The 23,414-nt window shown below is 40.6% G+C and overlaps 2 protein-coding genes and 2 long non-coding RNA genes across 8 annotated transcripts in view; 1 reads left to right on the top strand and 3 right to left on the bottom strand.

Moving 5' to 3' along the window:
* Positions 1-250: 250 nt before the first annotated feature.
* boka (BCL2 family apoptosis regulator BOK a) lies at positions 251-4,843 on the bottom strand. The gene is made up of 4 exons (XM_077534225.1): positions 4,347-4,843; positions 3,245-3,373; positions 1,075-1,238; positions 251-918 (listed from the first exon to the last, which is right to left on the bottom strand). Exons 1-4 carry the CDS (start codon positions 4,555-4,557, stop codon positions 793-795), a joined length of 630 nt encoding a protein of 209 aa, XP_077390351.1. The 5' UTR covers positions 4,558-4,843; the 3' UTR covers positions 251-792.
* A 253-nt stretch (positions 4,844-5,096) lies between these two features.
* Positions 5,097-6,462, top strand: LOC144027709 (uncharacterized). Its single transcript, XR_013285517.1, has 3 exons — positions 5,097-5,508; positions 5,876-5,962; positions 6,044-6,462. It is a non-coding gene; the product is annotated as an uncharacterized LOC144027709 (long non-coding RNA).
* A 156-nt stretch (positions 6,463-6,618) lies between these two features.
* Positions 6,619-8,096, bottom strand: LOC144027708 (uncharacterized). Its single transcript, XR_013285516.1, has 3 exons — positions 7,801-8,096; positions 7,141-7,371; positions 6,619-6,880 (listed from the first exon to the last, which is right to left on the bottom strand). It is a non-coding gene; the product is annotated as an uncharacterized LOC144027708 (long non-coding RNA).
* A 608-nt stretch (positions 8,097-8,704) lies between these two features.
* Positions 8,705-23,414, bottom strand: part of farp2 (FERM, RhoGEF and pleckstrin domain protein 2) — a 30,382-nt gene continuing 15,672 nt past the window's right edge. The window contains exons 14-28 of one of the 5 annotated variants that reach the window (XM_077533170.1): positions 17,505-17,704; positions 17,165-17,254; positions 16,891-17,024; positions 15,486-15,567; positions 15,023-15,260; positions 14,804-14,934; positions 14,409-14,477; positions 14,247-14,336; positions 14,143-14,163; positions 13,812-13,894; positions 13,610-13,728; positions 11,506-11,639; positions 10,731-10,838; positions 10,140-10,291; positions 8,705-9,313 (exon numbers count right to left, since the gene is read on the bottom strand). In XM_077533170.1, the coding sequence (XP_077389296.1) occupies positions 9,175-9,313; positions 10,140-10,291; positions 10,731-10,838; positions 11,506-11,639; positions 13,610-13,728; positions 13,812-13,894; positions 14,143-14,163; positions 14,247-14,336; positions 14,409-14,477; positions 14,804-14,934; positions 15,023-15,260; positions 15,486-15,567; positions 16,891-17,024; positions 17,165-17,254; positions 17,505-17,704 (1,790 nt within the window). In that variant the 3' untranslated portion in view covers positions 8,705-9,174. Of the gene's footprint in view, positions 9,314-10,139; positions 10,292-10,730; positions 10,839-11,505; positions 11,640-13,003; positions 13,168-13,609; positions 13,729-13,811; positions 13,895-14,142; positions 14,164-14,246; positions 14,337-14,408; positions 14,478-14,803; positions 14,935-15,022; positions 15,261-15,485; positions 15,568-16,890; positions 17,025-17,164; positions 17,255-17,504; positions 17,705-23,414 lie in introns of those variants that run through there. The other 4 variants (XM_077533171.1, XM_077533167.1, XR_013285209.1 and 1 more) reach the window with 4 other exon arrangements.

Below are 23,414 nucleotides of genomic sequence, written 5' to 3'. Positions count from 1 at the left end.
TTGTTTTTGTATAGGTTAGAGTATATATTTCCCTTCGCTGTTACTAAACTTTTTTTTAATTTTATTTTTAACTCCCATATTGGTCCAGGCAGAACGGACGTAAAATAGACGGATCGTAGCCATATTGGTCCAGGCATCGGAAATGTATAAATCATAGCAGACTTTTACGTTATTTTGACTTTTTTGTTTTATTTATACAAATCCTTTAAAAACAGCACTACCATGTCCCACTCCACTAAATAAAACCACGTCAGGAATGAAATAATCGTTTAATAATGACTTATTTGACAAAGTATAAACATTTCTGGTTCACCATTCTGTATGTATAAAATAAAACACAATAAAGTGAAAAGTGCTCATCTATTAAACAAATTGACAACTATAGCACAGGATAGCATTACTACATCCTTTTTACGACATCCTTTTGTGTTATCAAACAATTAAAACATGAACAAAATAGGCAGTTTTGTGGAAAGCTTAAAAAAAAGAAAAGAAAAAAAAAGCACACTTTCAAGCAGAGTGCTGTAATAATTTTTGAACAAATAAAGTGCAGGTAGTGTGTGACTCAGTACAAATGAGTGTAAACACAACCAAAGGCAGTATTCACACTCAGCCATTGCATTGTTTGTAGTGGTTGTGTTTATTTCAAAGTGGTGGTCATTATTAATAAATGGCAGAGGTATGAATAACATTAACACATCACGTACAGTGTGCGCACATGGAATTTTTTTGACTCTATGGATAATTGTGACCGTGTGAGTTTTCGGTGTTTTTATCATGAGCTGGGGTCCGTCACTTGTCCCTGAGCAGGTAGAGCACCACAGCCTTGACATAGTGTCCAAAGGTGCACAGGGACAACACCAACCAGTGAGAACGCAATCCAACCTCTGTGCTCACCACACATTTGGTCAAATCCACCTAAACAAGAACAAGAACAAGAAGGAGAACAAGTGAAACTTGATATTACATGCATTACCACATTTTACACCCAACTTTAAAATCCTAACTCAGGCTTGAAACCCTACTTTGAGCGAAACCAAACAGAAAAGTCAACTTTGGTGTATGCAAACTCACCCAACCTCCTCTGCGTTTCAACCATGTGGACAGACTTTTGCGGACAAACTCCCCCATGCAGTCCACAATAGTATGGACCATGGCGGGGTGGCCGTGGCGAACACAGTCCACGGCAAGAGAGCCAGCCACCGCATACAAAGACACGACCTTACCCCACGTCACACCTGGACAAACGCATACACATATACACACACATCTTGAGTCATACCCTCGAAGCCCCAGAATCCAAAATTGAACATTCCTGTCCTCTTGCGTTATCCTCAGTGAACCAGGAAGTAACCTGCTAACTTAGCATAGTACACAAATAGCAAACAAACAAATATGACGCAAAATGCATTGATTTTATTACTTTTGTTTTAGGAATCTTTTTTTCTTTCTTGATCTCAGTCCTCAAGCATTCTCCCAACGAAAAAAAAAAATGCTACAATCCTATTGACGTACATCATCCTCATTGAACCAACAAATTGTTTGCGAACAGAGCATAGCATACAAATCAAGTGCTCCACCATTTATGCACTTTAGCTTAGGGAATCGGATTTTCTCTTTTGGTTTTTAACTTAGCATAGCATTAATAAACACATAGCAAAACAATAAACAAATAATATGGTGCACCATAATTTAATTAATCAATTTAGTTTGAATAATTTACTTTCCGAACAAGTGAACCCTTGCCTCTGCCCAAGAATAAAAAAAAAATAAAATAAAAAATGGAACTGTCCTGTTGTCTTATGTCATCCTAAAAGAACCAGTAGTTTACTAATTAACCTGCTGTAAGGAACAAAACGAATCAATGGAAAGCCAAATACTATATTTTCACTTTTATTTGAGAAATCTTGTTTTAGTAATATTGGAACCCGTTCTTCCTGCCATACAATCAAAAATGGTTTGGTAATATGTCATCGGGCTAACTTGACATAGCATACGAGTGGGTGACAAACACAATATGGTTGGAATTTTTCTTTTGTTTTTGTCAGAACGGAACCATTCAATCCAGCTTGTCCCTGAATCAAAAGATGGTCCAGTCCTGTCTTCTTACATCATCCCCAGTAAACCAGGATGTAGCATAGTCTTGCTAAAAAACAAAAAAAAACTTCTGCTTGATAAATCGTATTTTCTCTTTTGGTTTTACTAATGCTAGAACTAAAAAGTGGTACATTCCTGTCATCTTACATCGTCACAGTAAACCAGATAGTAGCCTGCTAAATAGCATACGTGTAGGAAAGCAAAGAAATATTTTTTTTTTTCAATTTTTGACATTTGAGTCACAACACAACACTGCCTCTAAGTCAGTATGAAAAATGGGGCAGTCCCTTTAACCTCCAGGAACCAGGAAGTATCCTCCTCCAACATGAAGAGGATTCTTTTATTTTTGTTCACAGCTGAGCCTTGGCAGAGTTCCTGTGCTCATCCGACGCCAAAGTTGGCAGCAAAGGAAGTTTTTTAGGGCGGAAAAATGCCTCTGTCTGCATTTCTTCGGCTGGATGAGCAGTGTTACAATGTCCCGTTGAGAAGGGGAACAAAAAAACACAAATAAGATTCAGAGTGTGTATCTCATTTTACAGGAACGTCTTGTCGACCATATTTGCACTGTTTAGACGTCCCGCCGTTGGCTTCCCGTCCATCTCCACTTCCCATAAACACACTTGACTCTCTGTTTGTCTTCCATAAGTACAAAGTGCAGCATGGCTCTATTTTGCTGACTTTACAACTGCACTGCTGTGCAACTTTTTCAAGACAGAGACATAGCCTTTTAAAGAGAAAAAGTTCAAAGTTTTTGCTTTTTGGGTCAACTCAAGATTGGTATTGGTGTTGATATCGGTGATGCCTCTATTTTACATTGCATGGTATCAGTCGGGAATCTGTAGTAATTCAACAAATAAATAAATACACAATTTAAGAAAAATTACTGTAACTTCCTGGTACTCCTCTAATTGGCTCATTAGCATTCCCTCAGGAAATGTCTTTTGACCAAATATGGAACTAACCAGGTTCCCCATTCGCTTAATTTAATCCACCTTCACTAACCTGATGACTGATAAGTTCCTCTTCATGTCAACTCCACTTCCCTAAAACCATCTGTTAGTCATGAGAAAGAAACTACAAAGCCTCAGGAAAGCTGTCAAACAGTTTCACAAACCACTAACCAGAGACCCCTAAACTGTGGGCTCACCTGTGGAGAAGATGTCGGCCGCCACGGCCAGGAAGGCGTCTGTCACCGCGCTCTCCGAGGCCACAGTGATGTTGAGCTGCCGAGCCACGTTGCGATAAACGCTGGGACGCAGGTACTCCAGCTCGTCACCTGAAACACAAGACCATGCAACATTCTCCTCAACCCATTTTCCCATTAAAATGAATGGAATTATGAGCATCTCTCATCAAAAGACGATTCGTTGTGATTCTCGATGGCGTTTGGTTCATATACGAAAAAAATATTTTAAAAAATGGCACCCAGTACAAGGTTTAATACTTTTCAACAGGAAGCCAAGCCTCAAATACACTTTAGAAGTTGGCAACTTGGCAAACGAGATGCAAAGCGAGATCATCCTAGCTTTATTGAAGACCCATAACATCAGAAGCAATATGCACAATTGTAAATTTGGAATTTCAAGTCTGTGGACTGTTATACACTATCACAGGCCTATTTGATTGGTGGATGGTTGTTTTTATGTTTTGAAAATAGTTCTGTTGATTGTTTTACTACACAGTACTTACTGTGGTGCTTCTGAAATTTTGAACACCATTAAAACTCATTCACTGCCAGTCATTATAGAAAATTTTTACATTTCCAATACTCACGTGATATTACATTCAATAATTATATATAAACCGAATCTACCAAATAACAGAATAGACTCCCTACTTTTTGTCCCGTCCCGTTCTTTTATAATTGACAGCAGAAAAATGTAGGTTTGCCAAAATACAGCCATTTCTCCCATGGACTCTGAAACTGTGTTTATTTCCTATAAAATGGGGCAATGATGTCATCTACCGGTGGTTGGGCATCAGTAAAGTTGTTTCCAAGTTTGATATTTACAGTGGAGCATGCTCAGATTCGCCCCCATTTAGCACCGCTCTAAAAAATACAATTGACAAGTATACTTGTCAAAGGCAGTGAATGAGTTAATACACAAAAAAAAAAAAAAAAAAAACTCATAAAAGATGAAAACTAATTAAAACTAAACAAAAAAAAAATAAAGAAATAAATCCCAAACTACTATTATAAACCTGGCCAACCATGACAGTATTAATACTAGAACAATAACAGTGCTCACCTAACCACAAGAGCACAGCCGACACGTCGCCGTTCGCCCCCCACGCAGAGGCGAGCTGCTCGGGCTTGGACCAGCCGATGCCAGCGCGGCTCAGTCTGGATTGGATGTAGTCCCGACACAGCGCCTTGGCCTGGGACACCAACTCCTTATCGGTGGGCGAGCGGTCGAACACCTCGGCGGCGAACACGGACGAGCGGCGTAACATCTCCATGTCCTCTTCCTATACCTCCGGTGATCTCCCCGTTGCGCCGCTCGGCGAGCCGCCTCCGCGAGCCTGCCAGGCGGCCACGAACGCGCGCGCGCGCGCCGATCTGCGTCCGCTGGCTCCTGGAGGATGGCGACGACGACTTTGTGGATTAAAAAATGTCAGGTACATTTGTCATTGTGCTTTACGTCACGTCACTGGAAAAGTGGGTTTGTGTCGAGGAAAAACAGTGAAAAAACAAAGTTAGTAAATATTCCTTCTAAGGACACATTTTTTATTCTAGACTGTAGACCCGCCCCTAAATACATGAGCATGCGCACGGGAGATGGCCCAAGAGACATTATTTTCTTATATTAAAAAAAATAAAATAAAATATATGAATTCAAGTTTATTGTATTCCATTAAGTTTAATATGATGTATTTTTTTGGTAAAATCATTTTAACTAATTAATCCGTTTTATTCTTGTTTTGTTTTTCATTTTTTGGGGCTATTTTATTCCATTGAAAACTTGACTACCGGTATATTAGTTAAGGATGTCCAATAGGTCGCTTGCACATCGTAATGCATCATGGGAGTTTTTCCTTCGGGCGCCATATTGGGTGTCCGCCGGTTCACAAGGTACACTCGCGAGTTACACGGTAGAGCTTATCAACCTGATGTAATTTTCGCAGTATTTTCACGATTTACCGGAAGATCAAAAACAACGATACAGGCAGAAGGTGTCTCTGTGTGGCGGGATTGATCCTAATTACGTCCTGACCAAGGGTGATTTTTTTTTTGACGGAGAAAGCTTGCTGGCCAAATGTGACATCTCTGGACATCTTTCCCTACCTCGTGTTGACAACATGCTCCATAACACGCCAACAAATCCCTGGAGGCTTACAATTATTTTGTAAGCGGGTGGATACAGAGTGTAAACTTTAACATCGCATCAGAAGAAACTGTTGCTGTTGCACGTAAGTAAACCACATGGTGTTGGTAATTCTGCACACAAAAATGTTGATTTGTTCTCAGGCTTCCTGTTATCATTGTGTTTACATGCACAGCTGGGTTTACCTGATGTGGTTTTTCTAATAATTTTATAACAGGCAAATATGGCAGAGCGTATAAGAATAAAAAGTAACTGCACAGCCTCCCCGTGGCTTAATTAAATTTAATGCTACCCTTTCACTAGTTACATGTTACTTAATCAACTTATTCTAAATGGTTAAGGTTAACCACTCTCAGAGGACGTATTTTTAGTTTCAGTTTCCAGTACAATAAAACGTGTTCATGGTAACTACTGTGCATACTGACAGCTTTTCTTATGATCTCACGGTTAAGGAGGCTGTCACAACACCCAATTTCTGTCTGGTGCCAGATGGCAACAATTCCCATCACTTGTCACGACAACACCAATATTATTACCAGGTATGTATGGCTTTACTTTTTGTAGTTTCTTATTTAATTCTATGTTTCATATTTTCATTACAATGTTTGTAATATTTTCAGATTCAGGCACAGATGAGTTTAACTGGACGGACTTCTGCGACTTTGTGGTGTGGACAAAGTGTGATTGAGCGAGTCCACCCAGATCGCTCGTTTTGGCCAGCTGGAAAAGCCAGAGTTTTTTTTTCCCAAAGTCCCCTCCTTACCTGAACTGCTCGGGAGAGCATTTACTAGATCAGCAGTGGACTTCCAGTGTTCCTGCTCAGCCGCTGTCACCTACCACTTGCTCATGTACTTCAAAGATGCGGAATAAAGTAGTTTTTTGTGCTGCAGCAGATTGTAAAATCAAATGATATCACTTGAAGTGTGCCAATCTAGACTGCCAAAAGGACAGTGGTTTTGTGACAAGTGTGAAACAAGGATTATTGGGAAAACTGTAACACAGTACTGGTACTTGTCTTTCATTAAACAAATTTAAAAGAGAGCAACTTTTTCCTCTGTACATAGCATAATGAAAGTCATTGCGTACCCCATCAACATTACATCATACCGTCATCTCAGGATGGTAGGCACCTGTGCTAAAATAAATACATTAATTAACAGTTCAATTTTTAACCCTGAAATTACTACATCTAATCATTATTCACTTCATTTTTTGTGCTTTTAGAAATAATAGAGATTTATGCCATTACTTTAAGAGGGACCATATTGCACATTGAGTCAAATCCTGTCATTTGTATTATGTATAGCTTTGTAAACAAACCCAACAATAGAATTTGTATAAACGCTGCCTTTATTAGCGCCAAACAAACAGTCGCATGTTGTCCTCCTCCAATGCTTTGATGCTCGCCTTCGTTTCCATCATGTCATTGGCAATCAAGTCGGTGTGGCATGAGATCCCTAAAGAAAAAAATAAAGAAAAAAATCACAAAAAAATACGGTACCAGTAATAGGTTTAATATAGTAAAGTAGTATAGTTTTTTTTGTCAGTGTAAAAGAAATGTACACATTTTGTTGCATTTTTTAATGTATGAACATTGCTACAGGCAAATACTTATTTCTATAAACACTAAAATATAAGGTGCGTGTACACACACAAACAAACACATACATTCACTCATGCATACAATATATCATGTAATGAATTCTGAGTGGCATACCAGAGTCAATGATGTCAGCAGTACTTGAGGGTACAGGTTACTGGAGCCATCTGGCTGCATAACTGCAACAATCTCTGCCACTTCGAGTCGTCTTTTCTTTGCTTGTCTCTCCTGTGCACGTTCATATCTTGGCACCGACTGGGCTGAGACATAGATGTTGTAACTTGGGACCCAACTTTAATGTTGGAGCCCAGTCGGGATGATTGGACAGAAAAACGGGCGCAGGGCGACCTGTTAAAATAAACAAATAAAATATGGAAAGACTGGTTATTTTACCGCAGTAGGGTGGCCGTGAATAAGTTCTTTAGCATGATGTGTAGGCTACCGGGGCTCTGTTTTCTTGCATCACCCCCGGGGGTCTGTTTTCTTGCATCAGCCCCTTCTGTCTCTTTTTTTTTCTAAGTTTACATTTTGCCACCAAAAAACATGTTATCGGCATTAAAAGCCCAAGACTAATCAATCCAATTTCAGCAGTAAACACTTTGCACTGGCACTACTTGGGTGAAAATGTTCGATGTTAGCTTTCGGCTAACGTCCGCTAGCCAGCTTGTACTACCGAACTTGCTTGCTCATGAATCCAAAACATAAGCAACTTGCCCATATATGGGCGGTCGAAACGTTATTAATCCTCATGCATTAAATAAAGGTAAACAAGCTTACCGCTCACAAAGTGATCGCTGCACACATGAGCCCAAAGTAACGACTTCCCTCCGGAGTCCGCACTCCTCTGTCTCCAGGCCCTGGTTCCTAATTATTTTCGGAATTCGGAAAAAAGACCGACCATTTTCCCCCTTGGCTTTGTTCGAACAGCCAACGATACAGCAACAATGTACCATTTTAAACGCAGAAAACAAACGTGATAGATACGTGTTAGACCGAATCGCTACGTAAATGGAGGCCACCCAGCATGGCGACTACGAGAAATCCGAGGCGGAAGTGACGACATGTGCAAGCGACCTATACCGCCTCTTTTTCCAGACCAATATCAATCGTACAAGTAGCCTACTGAACTCGAGTAGTCACCCATACCACTTTTGATACATAACAGTTTCCCCTAAAAAAACAACAGATCATTTTAAAGGTCAAATATATCCCAATATAACATGATTTATCCTTAAAAATGCATGAAATTAACGGCAATTTTTTTAGCCCTCTAATTTCTAGCTCCTGATCAAAAAACGGCAACAAGACAGCTGATAACTGGTATCGACCACTATCGAGAGTACAGATGCCTTGAAATAAGGCCAGATACCAGCCCAATACAAATACCTATTGGTACTCGCCCATATTCATCTGTTTGGATTCCGTTCGACGAATCTTAACATCCACAGCAATTTATGTTTTTGACTGCTTTCTAAAGATCCCAAATCCATACTGTCAAATGTAAACGATGGAAATAACAGGTATCATGATTTCAATTAAAGCAAAATTCTGCTGCATGATTTTTTTTAAAGTGAGATAAAAGTTTTTAATGTTTAAATACTGTGAAATAAAACATTTTCAAATAAGAATGAGCGCTTATTTTCCACTCTATGTGTGCGAAAGAAGATGCATAGGCCCAGCGTTAGTCTGAAATGTTTTTATTTGATGGCGTTTTAAAAAGAATCAATAGGAAGACTAAAACAGGCTCCCTGCACACACACACGCACACACACACACACACACTAGACAATAAATAGACGACTAGACCGTAGCGTCTAACGCGATCAGACGTTCAAGACGACCTCTCTTGTTACGAGAAGAACGATACGGCATGAATTGTATAAGAACAACCATCTTAGTAGGGACCAGCCTTGGTTAATGACAAATACTGATTCAAGAACAGCAGCACCGACGCACTCAAGTCTTTCACGTGCACTTTCAGGAACCTTCTTCCTCATAGTCGTCTTCTTCACATCTCAGCTCCTTCAACGTTAGACCTGCTACACCCTTTTTGCTCTAAGTTGGTCCTGTAAAACTTGAAAGAGCCTCCGCGCAGAACTCAATGTTAAGGTGGTTAATGGAAGGAGGCATGCAGACATGGACTCCTCCGCGTCAGCTTCCGTTCATTTCGGTGGAGGGGCGGCCACCTCCTTCTCCTCCTCCTCCTCCTCCTCCTCCTCCTCCTTTGGCTGGGACCAGCAAGCTCAGACGGCCCGTGGCACTGGCAGCGCTCTTGATCACCTCCATCCACCTGAGTGAAACACAAAACGGTTTAGGGAGCAGGTGCTTTTATTTATTTTTAAAAAAAAAGAAGCTGTGGGTATGAAAAATGTGCTCGGGGGGATATTTTGCGGATCGACTAGAAGATGAACATTTTTTAATTTATTTAAAAAAAAAAAAAAAGGAAAAAAATGATTGTTACTAAATGACACTATTTAAAAAAAAAAAAAAAAAAAAAAAAAAAAGATGAATGCTCTTGTGATGCAGAACACAACTCAAAAAAAATATACAAAACATTAAAAAATACACAAATTAGGGGAAAAAAAATATTAACCATTTAGCAAAAACAACAAATATAAAAATGCTACACTGTACATATATATTAAATACACTAGACTAAATATTTTTTAAAAAGTATTTTTAATTAAACTATTTGTGAAACAGAAAAAAAATATAAAGAAATAGGAAAAAAAAAAAAAAAAAAAAAAAGTGAAGGCACCCCGCCCAAATTTACTGCATAAACAGAGAATAAAAAAACAACATGAAAGGTATGGGATAAAAATACACATGGCATCACACAATTTCGAATAAAAACAATTATTCACACTATTTTTTTTTTAAACTTATTTTTTTTAAAAGAATGAACACAAAAAAAAAGGTTTCAGACTTTTTGTGAAATATTGGTGGGGGGAAATTACAAAATACTGTATAAAAATGACACAGATTTGAAGGAAAAAAAAACCCTACAAAAATAAGTAAAAATAAAAGACAATCCAAGTAAAGTGTGTGTGTGGGGGGGAGGTGTGGGGGTGTGTGAGTGCGTGGAGGTGACAAAGCTTCGGAAATGAGATGCTGACCTCTCGAAGGTGTACTCGCTTTCGGCCCGGAAGAAGTAGACGTGCGACTTGAACTGCAGCTTGAAGACGTAATCCTTGTGGATGCCGTCCGCCTCCTCTGGTGTGCTCACTGTGTAGCCTAGCAGAGGCAGGCTTGCCAGTGGGAAGTCATCCTGGGCACAAACAAGCACACACAAACATTCATAAATTAAAAGAAACCTGAAGAAATATAAAATGCAAAATATTGGACACAAAAATTTAATGGATAATACACACAGTGTTTTTTTTTTATTCCAAAATTCAATCAATGAAGACAAAAACAATTAAAAATAAAAATAAAATTAACACACAAAATACACCAATGAGAGAGTGAGAAAAAAAAATAGAAAACAAATACTTTCCAAAAACCCTGAAATATTAAATGAAGATTTGTACAAAATTAGAAAAAAACTTGAATTTTTTAATCTTATTTTACCACACATTCAAAATCACTTATGGTGATTTCTATGTTCATCTTCTGCTATAAGAACTATTCTTCAAATCAAATCGGAACACAATCATATTGGTCAGAGTTTAAATGTTCATGTGTTCCCGCGTGAGTATTTGTGGTACCTGGTGCGTTTTGTAGAAGAACAAGCAGAAATTGGTGAACACCACCCAGAGTTTCTGCCAGGCATTGCTGTTCTTGAACTTCCTCAGGAGATACCCAGACAACTGGTTCTGCACAACACATCAAAGCGGTTATGCAACATTGTCTTCAGCCACATTAAATGCACTATTTTAAAACTGTCATATAAACACAGGAAAAATAAAACTGGCCTTAAGCACTGATTCTATTATAGTGTATTGCCAATGTAAATTACATAATTATCTTGTAATTGAAAGTTATGTCATACTGGGGTGCCGCAATGTACGCAACAGCTCAGTGTCGTTATTTAAATTCCTGGGATGGAGCGACAGTATCCTGTTAGCTTACGAACTAGCTGGTGGCTATTATTACAGAATTGAATAATTCGCCGGCCAATTTAATCAGCTGAATTTAGACAACTTTTTCCAAACATTAACACAATACAAAATAAAGATGACTATCACAAAAATAAAATTAAAAACAGTGGGTTGGGAACAAATCTAGTCTCTGTTTGGTATTTTAAAGCAGTCAAATGGAAAAGTCAGAAAAAGGAAAAATATAAAGATCTTTTTTTCCCCTTTTTAATCCATATCAGTTAAGCCCTATATTTTTGTGCCTCAAACATAACCATATCACACTCCGCGTACCACTTGAGAGAGCTTGCACTTAAGAATCACCAATTTAGGACGGCATGTTCTCATGAAGATACTGCTGGACACGCAAGGCTATTTAGAACTCTTTCTACTCCCTTGGCACTACCTGATTCATGCGCAGGTAATCTGTGAGCGAGAGGTTCTGGTTGCGGTACCAGCAAACGTGTGTAATGGTGTTTGGCCTCTGGCCCTGACCCAGAAGGTAGCGAGGAGGCAGCTCAGGCGACGCAGCGGGAGAGACTGAACGCAACGTTCGAGGAGCAAGACGGGGAAAAAAAAAAAGAAGAGGAGGGAGAAGTGTTAGTGTGCTACACCAAAGAGAAACACGGTGTTAATGTGTTACACAAGGAGGCAGGAGCACTATAGGGGAAGAGCTGGCGTGTTACATTGGACAGGAAGAGGAAGTTTGGGAAAAAGAAGAATTTCTATGTTACAATGCACATGATTAAAAAGTTGACACGTTTCATTGGAGAGCTGGCGTGTTACCCTGTGGAGGAATGTTAGCATGCAACACTGGAAAGGTAGCGGCGAGTTAGTGTGTTACACTAGAGATTCTTGTGCCACTCTAGTTTGCATTATGCTAGAAAGTTAGTATATTAAATGAAACAAAAGTTTGTTTCACAAGAGAGCAACTTAGCATGTTATACAAGAGCGCTAGCATAGTACAATTGATAGTTTGTACACTACACAAGAGGGTTAGCGAAGTACACTTGATAGTTTGTATGCTTCACAAGAGAGCTAGGCAGCTAGCATGCTACATAAGACCGTTAGCGTAGTACACGTGATAGTTTGTATGCTTCACAAGAGTTAGCATGCTACACAAGAGTGTTAGTGTAGTACACTTGATAGTTTGTATGCTTTACAAGAGAGCTAGGCACCTAGCATGCTACATAAGAGCATTAGCGCAGTACACGTGATAGTTTGTATGCTTCACAAGAGCTAGCATGCTACACAAGAGCGTTAGTGTAGTACCCTTTTTAGTTTGTATGCTTCACAAGACTTAGGCTAAAAAGTGTTAGCTTAGTACACTTGATAGTTTTTATGCTACACAAGAGTGCTAGCGTAATACACTTGATAGTTTGTTTGCTTCACAAGAGAGTTGGCATGCTACACAAGCGCGCAAGTATAATACAGTTGAAGGTTCGAGTTTTACATTAGTTAGAATGTTCAACTTACTAAAGAGTTTTTGCTTAAACATACAGCAAAAGTGGAAGAGTTAGTGTGCGACACTAGAGAGGAAGAAGAAGCATTTGTGTCTAACAATGAGGAAGAGGAATAATTAGTGTGTTTAACAGTAAGGAAGAAGAGTAATTAGAGATAGAGTTGGCATGTTACATTGTGGAGGCAGAAAAAGTGTTCCATTGGAAGAGTTACTTTGCTGTACTGAAAAGAAAGAGTTAGTGTGTCACAATGGAGAAGAGTTAGTGTGTTACATCAGATACAAAGAGGAAGAGTTAGTGTGTTATAATTAAAGAAGAGACACGGACGAGTCTTCTGGGTGACACACAAAAACGACCTGCTGCGTTCGCACGCGTTTATGCCATGAGCACGTGTGTGCGTGCTTCTGGCGTGAGGTGGCCGGGGTCCGGCGGCGGCAGCCGTACCTCCACAGCCAGGCTGTGGTCTGACATGGACACGCTGGTGTTGCGGTGCCAGCACACGTGCATGGTGGTGTTGGCGCGGTGATGGGTTTGCTTGTCCAGAGACGTGCGCGATGAGTTCATGTCGTCCTCGGACTCCTGCTCCAGAGAAACCTCGTCCGAAGAGCCTGAGGCCGGGGACGAGGCCGGGTAGGACGCCAAGGAGAAGGTGAGGAGGGAAGGAGGTGAAGGGTGAGGCAGGACAGGAAGCTAACACCCTCAGAGGACACTTCATTCGGAACACCTGCACAATGTAATCAATCTCACAAAGCACTTATTTAAAACACCAGTCGAGGCTTGATACCCAATTTTGAAACCCTAACATAGCTTAAAACCCTAAAATGAAGTTTTAACCCTAGTTTAAAGCTACAAACCCTATCTTATCGTATATAAGGCTATACACCCTAATATGAAATCCTAATGGATTGAAACTTGAGGCCTCAAACATGGACTTAAAACCCTCATTTGAAACCCTTAGCCACACCCCAATTTCTTCATTCAATATTGGCTGTCCAGTGTTCCTAATAAAGTGGTCCATCTCCAGGTCACATGACTCGTTCTCTTTCTTACGATTGGAGTGATCGGCAAGGCCTCCGTCCAGGAAGACGCTGGACTTCTCCTGAGACTTCTTGGCCAAGTCGATGGCCATGTTGAGATCTTCGATCCACTTGCTCATCTCCACTTTAGAGCTGCGTGAACACAAACGTGATGGACTCGCGCGTAGACAAACAGGAAGTGATGTCACGGACAGACAGGAAGTGACTTCACTGACCTGGCCGCCACCACGATGGTTCTCTGTGCAGAGTAGATGGTGAAGCAGTGAGGCACCGCCCACTCCTTCTCACTCTCCTCCACCTGTAGATGCAAACACCACAAAAAGGTCACACGCCATGAAACTTCGACATGAACCTACAACGTTGACTTAAAATCTCAACCAGAATTAGAAGCTTAACAATTCATTGGTTATGTTGGATTGCGAGGAGTATATGTAGGATCAGCTTTCTGCTATTAAGCGAGGAACAAAGAGGACGACGAGGAAGAAAAAGACAAGGTGGTTGGTTTATCGTGTCCGAGTGAGCTGAACTACAGCTCATCAGACTTACCGGCGCATCCAGAATTATGAGCTGCGGACGGCGATTAAAAGCAGAGACATGCAAAATTTAGCATCTTCCTTCTTTCCATCCCCTCATTCAAAAGAAATACTCACAATCATGCCATGGAGCGGCAGTTGTCCGTGCACTTTGAACTGATTGGTCGCCGTGACGCCTTTGCTGGTGTAGAGGAGCATGTCTGAGAACTGACAGATGACAGAAAAGTGGGTAAAAAGGGTAATTAAGAAAAAATAAATAAAATAAAATAATCGCCTCACCAGGAAGAACATTCGTTGCTGCAGTCCCTTCTTGGTCAGCTTGTACAGGCAGCCCTCCCGTATGAACTCCTTCAAAGAGAGAGAGAGGCAGAGACAGTCATAGGACTGTTTGGCACTCTCTGACGGCCACAATAAGACACAGCACTCACTTAACCCCGACTTGAAACCCATGCCCAGATACAAACCCTCAACCCAGCTTCAAAACTCAAATTCAAAGCCACAACTCAGGCTTCATATCAACCAACTTGAAACCACTAACCCAAATTTAAAATCCTACCTCTGAATCCTAACAATAATACACTGAAACCCTGCTTTGAAATGCTAATTTGAAACCTTAGGTTTGACACGCTAACCGAGGCTTGAAAGCCTAACCCTAACGTGAAATCCCAACTCACCCTCCCCGGTGCCGTCAGGTTTTCGATCCCGATGAGGTCTCGCTGCAGCTCAGTGAGCTTCTGGAAGTTCTCCAGGCGGATGAGGCTGCTGTGAAGCTGCGCCGCGATCTCCGCCACCTCCTTGAGGGCCTCTGCACGCACACACAATAGGAGATTATAAACACACAGTATACTCACTCCACTATGACATCGCAGGTCAAGAAACCAACAACCACTCACCTTTGCAGTCTGTGTGGTGGCGATGGGCGGGCCCGTAGTGTTTGCACAGACGCTCCAGGATGAGCTTGTAGTGCATGAGGCGCTGGATGGGCTTGAGCAGGAAGGTGTTGAGCGGCAGGTAACACACCTTCTGCAGCTCAAACTCCTTGTAGACCGTCTCCAGCTTCTTCAGACGCTTGCTGGCCTTCTCCAGCTCCGTCAGCACCTCGTCGTGCTTCTGAAGGTAGCTGGTGAATCCCTGGTGGTGTAGGCACAGTCATTGTCAGACATTTTACACCAAGTGCCACCAAAATTGTGCGTTTATACAATGTATGCTTTTAGTACTAGTAATTTGTTCATGTCATGAAGATATCTATGTTTATCGGCATGTTTTGTGTGTGTGTGTTTTTAGGGGGGCTGGTGGGGGCATGGGGGGGTTGTCTAGAAATGCCCCTGAGTAGGCGGTAAATAGATAAAATCTCACCTTAAGAGCAGACATATTCTTTAGCATCACGTCACCAATCCTCTGGTAGTCGCCTTTGACGTGAGCATTCGAGCGGCCCTCCCTAATAAATACATAAATCAATCAATCAATCAATAAATAAACATTTTTTTTCTTCATTTCACAAAGCCACACCACCTGAAAACCCAGTCTGGCCATCAGACGAGTTTAAGGAGCTTCATGTACACAAAAATAGCCCTTTGCCACCAACTAGTGGCATCTTTATGCAATTACAGTACAGTAAAACCCCCCTTTGACGTCCATGACACGCAGATTTTTGCCTTTATCCTGCCCGAGGGTTACATTTATACTGAAATAACGGCAAATCCTTCAAAAATTTACTAGCTATGCTAACATGCTACATACACAATTTGAGGCCTCCATGGCCTTGGCAAGTTTGGCTTTCTACTTTCATCTTCTCTAAGTTAACCTGGATTCGAGGATAGAGACACAAAGCTTAACTCTTTAACCGCCAAAAACGTCTAATAATTAGTAAAATCATGATGTATGCTGCCATAGATGTTAAATGACATCAACTATGTTTTTTTTGTTGTTGTTCTTTTTAATCAATGGGAAGTGGAATGTCTAAATCCAGAGCTGCCTGGTCAATGGGCTGTGGAATCAAAAACACCCACTAACTATGGCCAGCAGATGGCAGCATTGTACCTCTTTTCAATGGGCTCAAGGAGTATGAAATTACAATGTAACGTGACACATTTGATGAAATCTGATTAAATAGAATGTTTTCAAGGATAACGTGAAAGATCAAAGCCTTTGTTCACCATCCATCCATTTTCTGAACTCACAGAGTGTTACTAAACAAAATATTAGTGTCAAAGTCACCTTTGTGGTGAAAATGTATCACTTTTCACAAAAAGCTTGTTTTCTCCTTATCTGTTCAATGTTCGCTCAATGTCACTCAAATTACCTATTTTCAAATGGTGATTACTAAAGAACGGAATAAGATAGAAACATACTTTTTTCCACTGAAAGAATGGAATGCGATATTTCATGAGGTACGCACCTTGTATATGTAGTAAAAGCACACAATATTCTGTTTGCCTTGAAAGATGAGTTAAAATGCTCGAAATTGGCTGGCACTGTGTTTTTGTTTTTGTTTTGTTTTTTTGATAACGTATGGCAGTAAAAGACTTAACTGTAGTTAGCTCATGATGCTTAGTTACTATCTACGCCGCTGGCAAGTTTAGGCAGCATGGCTAACATGGCTAGTAAGCTTTATTGTAGTTAGCTTGTGATGTCTAGGTATCATCTGTGTCGCCTTTAACCAAGCCTTAATAACGCCATCTGCATCGTCAAATGATGTGGTGGGTTGACGCTCGCGCCACGTTAGCTTAGTTACCAAGTTAGCTTAGCATCTCGCACCCACCAGAGAGCTAGCCGCTGATCCAGCTCTTTGAGGAAGCCGCGGTGGAACTCGTAAATGGGGTCGATGTTGGAGAAGAGCAGCGTCATCAGGCTGTCGGGCATGGCGTTCTCCTTGATCACCGCACTACGGAACCACTGGACAATTTAAAGTGCAAAAAATCAAAGAATCAGTTCCATATCACAAGAAAAGAGCCTGGGTGAAAGGTGATCACGTAGTCAAATCAAGCTCTACTAATCAATCGTGACAACAACATAAGGTTAATGTATCCACTCACCACAGTGATGACTTCCAGGTCCTTCAGGTAGGTTCTCTCCGTGGTCAAAATCTCTTTGGCAATGAAATAAGCCTTGTCAGCAGGATACCTCTGAGAAGCAAATAAGATCATGTTTCAAAAAGCACAGTTAAAGTTGCATGCTTATGCTACAGCTACTACAGTAAAACCTTCAAGAACACCCATTTGAGGAGGTATAAAATAAATATTAATTAAAAAATAAATTAATAACATTTTAACCAATTTCATTAGCTAGATGAATAAAAACATTGAACCAAATTCAAAAATAGGGATATGTTGAGGGCACTGTGAGGCATGTTTTGGGAGTTGGGGGGGCGTATACCTTCCTCCTGCCCTCCTCCTCCTCCTCTAGTCTGGCATTGCTGCCCACCTCGCTCAGGACGGGGCTTTGCAGGGGCGAGGAGACGGCGGTGGCGGTGGCCTGGCCCGGTAGGCTGAGAGTGGACATCTGGAAGGAGGGCGACAGGCAAAGAGGGCCGGTGGCATCGAAAGGCGACAGCTGGGGGCTGTCCAACGCCGTGTCTGCACACAAGGACGACGATTAGGACACAGGTTTGCTGTAGGGATGAACGATTTCCGTGCAATTAAAAAAAAACAACAAAAAAACAAAAACAAAACACGACAAGCAAAAAAGTTATTATGATGAACAATATCTGACTTATTACACATAAAAGTTAAGTCTAACTTACTAAACACTCTGACTTGCAGTCGTTTAAGCGTTCACTACGACAACTTCACAAAATTCTTCCAAACAATTTATCGTAATATCTATTTGAATTGGTGTATTTGTTCAGCCCTTGTTTGTTGGGTAGAAAATGTGATTTTAACAGATATGATCAACTCAACTTTATTTCTAAAGCATTTCAAAAGGAATAAGCATATTGCAGACTCGGTGTTAAAAGATGTGGTAGTTACCACTACTCAAGAGTAATTACATTATGGTAATACTTCACGTCTTCGGCCACAGGACTGCACGTGCTATACGTGCTGAGGACTTGTTTTTCTTTACTCTATGGATTATTTGCAGTTTTATCTGTTTATTTCTAATGTGCAACGTGGCAGTTATCCTAAAAAACTTCCATGACGAATGATTGCATGACAGTATTGAGAATGACTGTACTGTGGACTTTATGGATTATTTCTATTGTGAAAATGGTGGCAGTTTCCAAAATAAGCATCAAGATTCATAATAACACAGCAACACAAGTTTACAATAGTACTTCATGTCTTCCAGTGCATGTGGCGTGGACTTCTCTGTTTTATTTAAACTAGTGGATCATTTCTCGTGGTTCTGTTTATTTCTATTGTGCGAGGTTGGTTTTGCACGAAGACGCCATTACACTAATCATGACACGACCACTGTACACACCCGCATGCAATGTGACCTTCTTTGTTTACTCTGTAGAATATTTCTATAACTTTTGTTTACATCCAATTGTATAAAGATGGCTGACATGAGACAAACACACCAGACTTTAGGTGACAAGTGGGCCCGAGCACGGCACAGATAGTGAGTATGCAATAGTTTCCGTTGTACAAACGGCCCTCCAAAAGTTCCTGGTTTAAATTCCTGCGGTCAATAAAAAAGCGCCTAATGTTTCCCACATTTTCTCCCTCCTCGGCTATTGTTTGGACAAGCCTCAGCGAGAAGAACAGATGATTCAGACTCAGAATCAAAATCAAACCACTACCAAAAGTGCACACTACGAACATCCTCCTACAGCTTTCTCTTAGGTCAGCACACAGCTGCTCTTCCACTTGTCTAAATACAACACACACTCACAAAAAAAAAAAAAAAAAAAAAAAATAGGGGAAAAAAAGTGGGTGGGAGTGGAGGAAGGAGAAAGGGAAGAGAAAGAAAAAAAGTTTCTCTGTGACCCGGAAACAATTGCTCACAACTAATCAGGAATGTGGTCCGTCTGGAGGGCGTGGAGTTGTTTATAGTTTATCTGCAACGGGCATGCACCAGACAGGAGGGAGGGGCAGAATTTCTTTCAAATGACTTTGGCTACAAGCTTGTCAAAATAGAAAAAATACACACTCACACAAAGCTAGGATCCAGTCAATCATGCCTTTAACTACAACTACTATATGTTTTTTTTAATCCCCAAGACTTGAGTATATCATAGGTAGAAATATACATTTGTGGTGTAACGTGGATTCCTATCTCCAAAAAGAATGTTTAAAGTCCAACATGTGTGGTACTTGTCTTTATTCTTCTTGAGAGAAACATACAAAACATATAAAGTACATTTGGACTTAAAATATACATGTGTTGCAGATTAGTCGGCGGTTGCGGTGACGAACGGACGTCTAAGTAAGTGCATAACTGTCAGCCCCGTCATGGAGAATTTAACAGTGGGTATGGAAAGTGAGTTAGTATGATCAAGTTTGTCAAATAAATGAGGAGGAAAATATCATTAATGTTCTTGTTTTGCTAAAATAAAAAAAATAAAAATAAAAAAAGTGCATTATAACCAGTACAATTGAGTTACTAATGGAAAAGTTTTACACCCAAAAATCAGTAAAAAAAAAAAAAAAAAAAAAAAAAAAAAAAAAAAAAAAAAAAAAAACTAAGGTAGCAATGAAAGACCTTTTTTTTTGCTATAAAATTTCTAGAAATTGGTCACTTTTTTGGGGCCAAAATTTAGGCTGGAGAAAATACATGGGGGGAAAAAAAAATAATAATAATGGAATACCCCCCCACCCCAAAACAGAATTTCTAGCTGAATCGCTATTTATTTAAAAAAAAAAACAACAACAGGAATTATAGGTTGCTGTGGGGAAAATAATATTTGTATTTTTGTTTAATTAAAAGAAATGTTAGATTGCAGGGAAAAAAATGACGCACTCATCAGTAAAGACATTTTGTGATTCATTATTTTCTTAAAGCGCTTCAAACTATTTTGTTCTTTGTTCTTATTTTATTGTACAGGTTAGAATTTTTGTGGCGTATTTTGCTATCAGAAAAAGTTGATGTACTTTAACAGGGTTTCGCTCTCAATACCCACCGCAACTACATTAAATGTGCGAAGGGGCACCAAGCAAAACATAATTAAAACCGATACTCCTACGGAACACAACAGTCAAAGTGACATACGACTGGTGAGTTAAGTACAATTACATCACAGTGGCGTTATAGCTGCAAACACACTATGATGTAATGTAACAAAAAAAAAGAAAGAAAAAAAAAAGAGAAATGTAAGAAATGTACACCTGAGACGTACTTGCAAGGCACAGAAGCGCAAGTGCTGCACACAGACTAAATTGACCTTCAAAAAGAAGAAAATGTACTCAAAAGATGACATTATCAATAATTACTTTTCCTCAAATAGAGGTTGCTTAACTGCAACGTATCAAGCACTTATTTGAGAAGAGGCTTATGGTTAAGGTTATTTCTGTGATAAAAGACCTTGCCAAGAGTTTGAAAGGAACATTTACGCATTACACAGATTGGGAAGCGAGACATTGCGTGTATAATGAGTGCCTTGAGGTACGAGAGATTCGACTTATGAGTGTTGATTTCCGAGCCATTCATTTCAATGGTGAAAGATGATTTGAGGTCTTTCATGGACAAACATGTCAAATATGCCAAACATTTTCATCATGGCATGTGGCCGAGTGTGGTAGCAAAGTTTAATGACTTGCCATAAATAAAACTCAAAGCTCTAACTCGTCAGGCAACATGGCTATTGTAAAAGGTGGTAGCCTTTTGATTTGGTCATCCTGAGGCATGTAAATGAGAAATCTAAAATGGGGAGAAGCCACCAGTTGAAGCTCTACACTAGATACTCAAAAGACAACATGCAAAGAAAACCCTGAAATTAACTCATGCCAACACCCTTAAAAGGCCCTGAAAACCAAATCTTGTGACACACAAGCGTCACATTTACATATCTACAATGAGTCTTCTATTCGGATACATTCACGAGGGACAAAATGGCTCATCGGCAGCCGACATCCTTCATTGAGCAGTAGTCGAGAGTCACCGTAACCAAACTCCAAACAACAGCTGCTTTAGCCAGCAGGTGTCAGCGAAGGATCACTGCAAATACTTCCAACTCCACCCTAAGACTCGGCAATTCACAACCAAGAAGCACCAAGGACAATAAAAATGCCATCCATCCCTTATGATCAGGATTGACAAACCACAGGAAGTAGAGTAATAAGAGTAGTAACAATATTTATACACATATTATATGAATACCAACACATAGCAGGAATGGTTTCCTGCATGTGTCTAGATATGGACAGAATAAAAATAAGATAAACCTTCAATTGCAACTACTTTGCAATGATACAAATTCTATGCTGCAGCAGCTACTGTATATTGTCACTGTGGGGCGGAAAGCTCATATGTTTTAAAAAAAAATATATGAAAAAAAAATCTCTACAAACATGTCTCCTCATCAGCTGTAAATAGTTTTACAGGTTAACCATTTTAAAGTGCAAAATCTAACTAATCAAACACTATACAAAGCTCTCTTGAACTTTCAAAAAATAAAAAATAAAAATTCGCCTCTTCCCTCTCTGCGGGAGCCGTGCGGCCTTATGCTGCTACAAGATTGAAATTCGGTTTCTTTTTAAAGACAACAACGGGTAAACATTATTTCCATACATTCTGAATAATGCAGTGTTGGGTAACTCAAGCAAGATGGCGTTTCTTTGAATTTTGGACATGAGAGGGTTCCACCCAACAGCAACAATATGTGGATCCTATACATACTAAGGATTTAGTCATTAAGGACAAGAAGTGCTGCTGCTGTGTATCAATGAAATATAAATTTTACTTCAGTAAAATAAAAAATAAAAAAAACAAATGTACTGACAACATTGTGGCATACTGCTATACAAATGCCAGGCCAGTAGTTGTCAGTGCCACAAATCCTTCCCCAGGAAGGCTGACCACTTAATATGCAAATTTTCATCTAAATGGCCTCTAAATTAACACAGATGGACTAGGCGGCAGCCATGGGAACTTCAGAAGAATCATTCAGTGTTTGCACTACTGGAACTTTTGTCTGACTTCAGTTCCAGGCCAAAAGAAAACCATTCTAGGAGGGCTACAGATCCAAAACTTTTAATTTCTAGAAACTACTGCACAAGTGCCAAGAATGAAAGCTCCAAGAACCTTAGGTGGATGGAAATGCAGCTTTTGAGCGGAAAACACTTTTATTTTTTTTATTTTTTACTGTGTAAACTATGTTGGCCAAAGCAACAATGGACTGTTACAACTATTATCTGAATGTAGGTCCAAGTAGTATAGTAATTTGTAAACGTTTGAAGAAATTTAGATAGAACTGCTGATTTTGCATTCGCAGTATTCAAAACTTTGTTGTTGTTGTTGTTGTTGTTGTTTGTTTTTAGTAAACGAACAGCCAAAGCGACATCATTTTGGGCCCCACTTTGTCAGAATTTAGTTCCTAGGCCAAAAGGTTGTACTATCCAGAATCCAAGAGCCTTTGAGGCGGAATCTGAAGCGCCGGATTGGACCCAGTTTTGATCCATGACGTACTGTCCAAGTGCCGAGATCCAATAATTCCTGAAACTTTTGCCTTGAGACCGGTTTTCATTCTGTAAAACAGCGCTTTTGTGTAAACTAATTGTCGAAACGATGCGGTTCTGTTAGGATTTCAACTAAATTTGGGCAGGTCCAGGAGGGTCTGCGAGGGCCAGGGCCTGCAGGTTATGGCACTGAAGTAGAAATCCCTCAATGCCAGCATTCCCGGCGAGCGAGTTGCTGTAAAACAGGTTCTGCTCCGGCGGAAGGACGCTGTCCGAGCCCCAATCTGAGTCCGAGTCGGAGCTGCCGTTCCCGGAGCCCTCGGTAGCGGTGGGCGGGTAGCTGAGCTGCTCCAGCTGCTCGACCAAATCGCTGAACTGCACGGCCGAGCTGCTCTCAGAGCGCACCGAGCACGCCGGGAAGTTGACCATGGAGCTGGCCTCCGACTGGACATCGGAGCCCGGCAGGCGCAGCGAGGAGGCCGAGTCCGGAGCGGCCGACATTGACTCGCCGGCGGAACTGAGCCCCAGGTTGACCAGCGAGCTGCACTCGGAGCGGTTGTTGAGCAAGGAGCTGGTCTCGGAATGACCCACCACGACGCCGTTCAGGTCTTCGATACCCACGCTGAAGAGCCCGTTCTTAGCGCGCTCGTAATCAAACTGCTCCGCGTCGTCATCGCGCCCGTAAGGGTAGGCCTCCACCCCGCCCCCGTAGAAGGACATTTGCGTG

This window comes from Festucalex cinctus, chromosome 10 (genome assembly GCF_051991245.1).
Source record: "Festucalex cinctus isolate MCC-2025b chromosome 10, RoL_Fcin_1.0, whole genome shotgun sequence".
Classification (NCBI taxonomy): Eukaryota; Metazoa; Chordata; class Actinopteri; order Syngnathiformes; family Syngnathidae; genus Festucalex; species Festucalex cinctus.
This window is presented reverse-complemented; position numbering and strand designations above follow the sequence as displayed.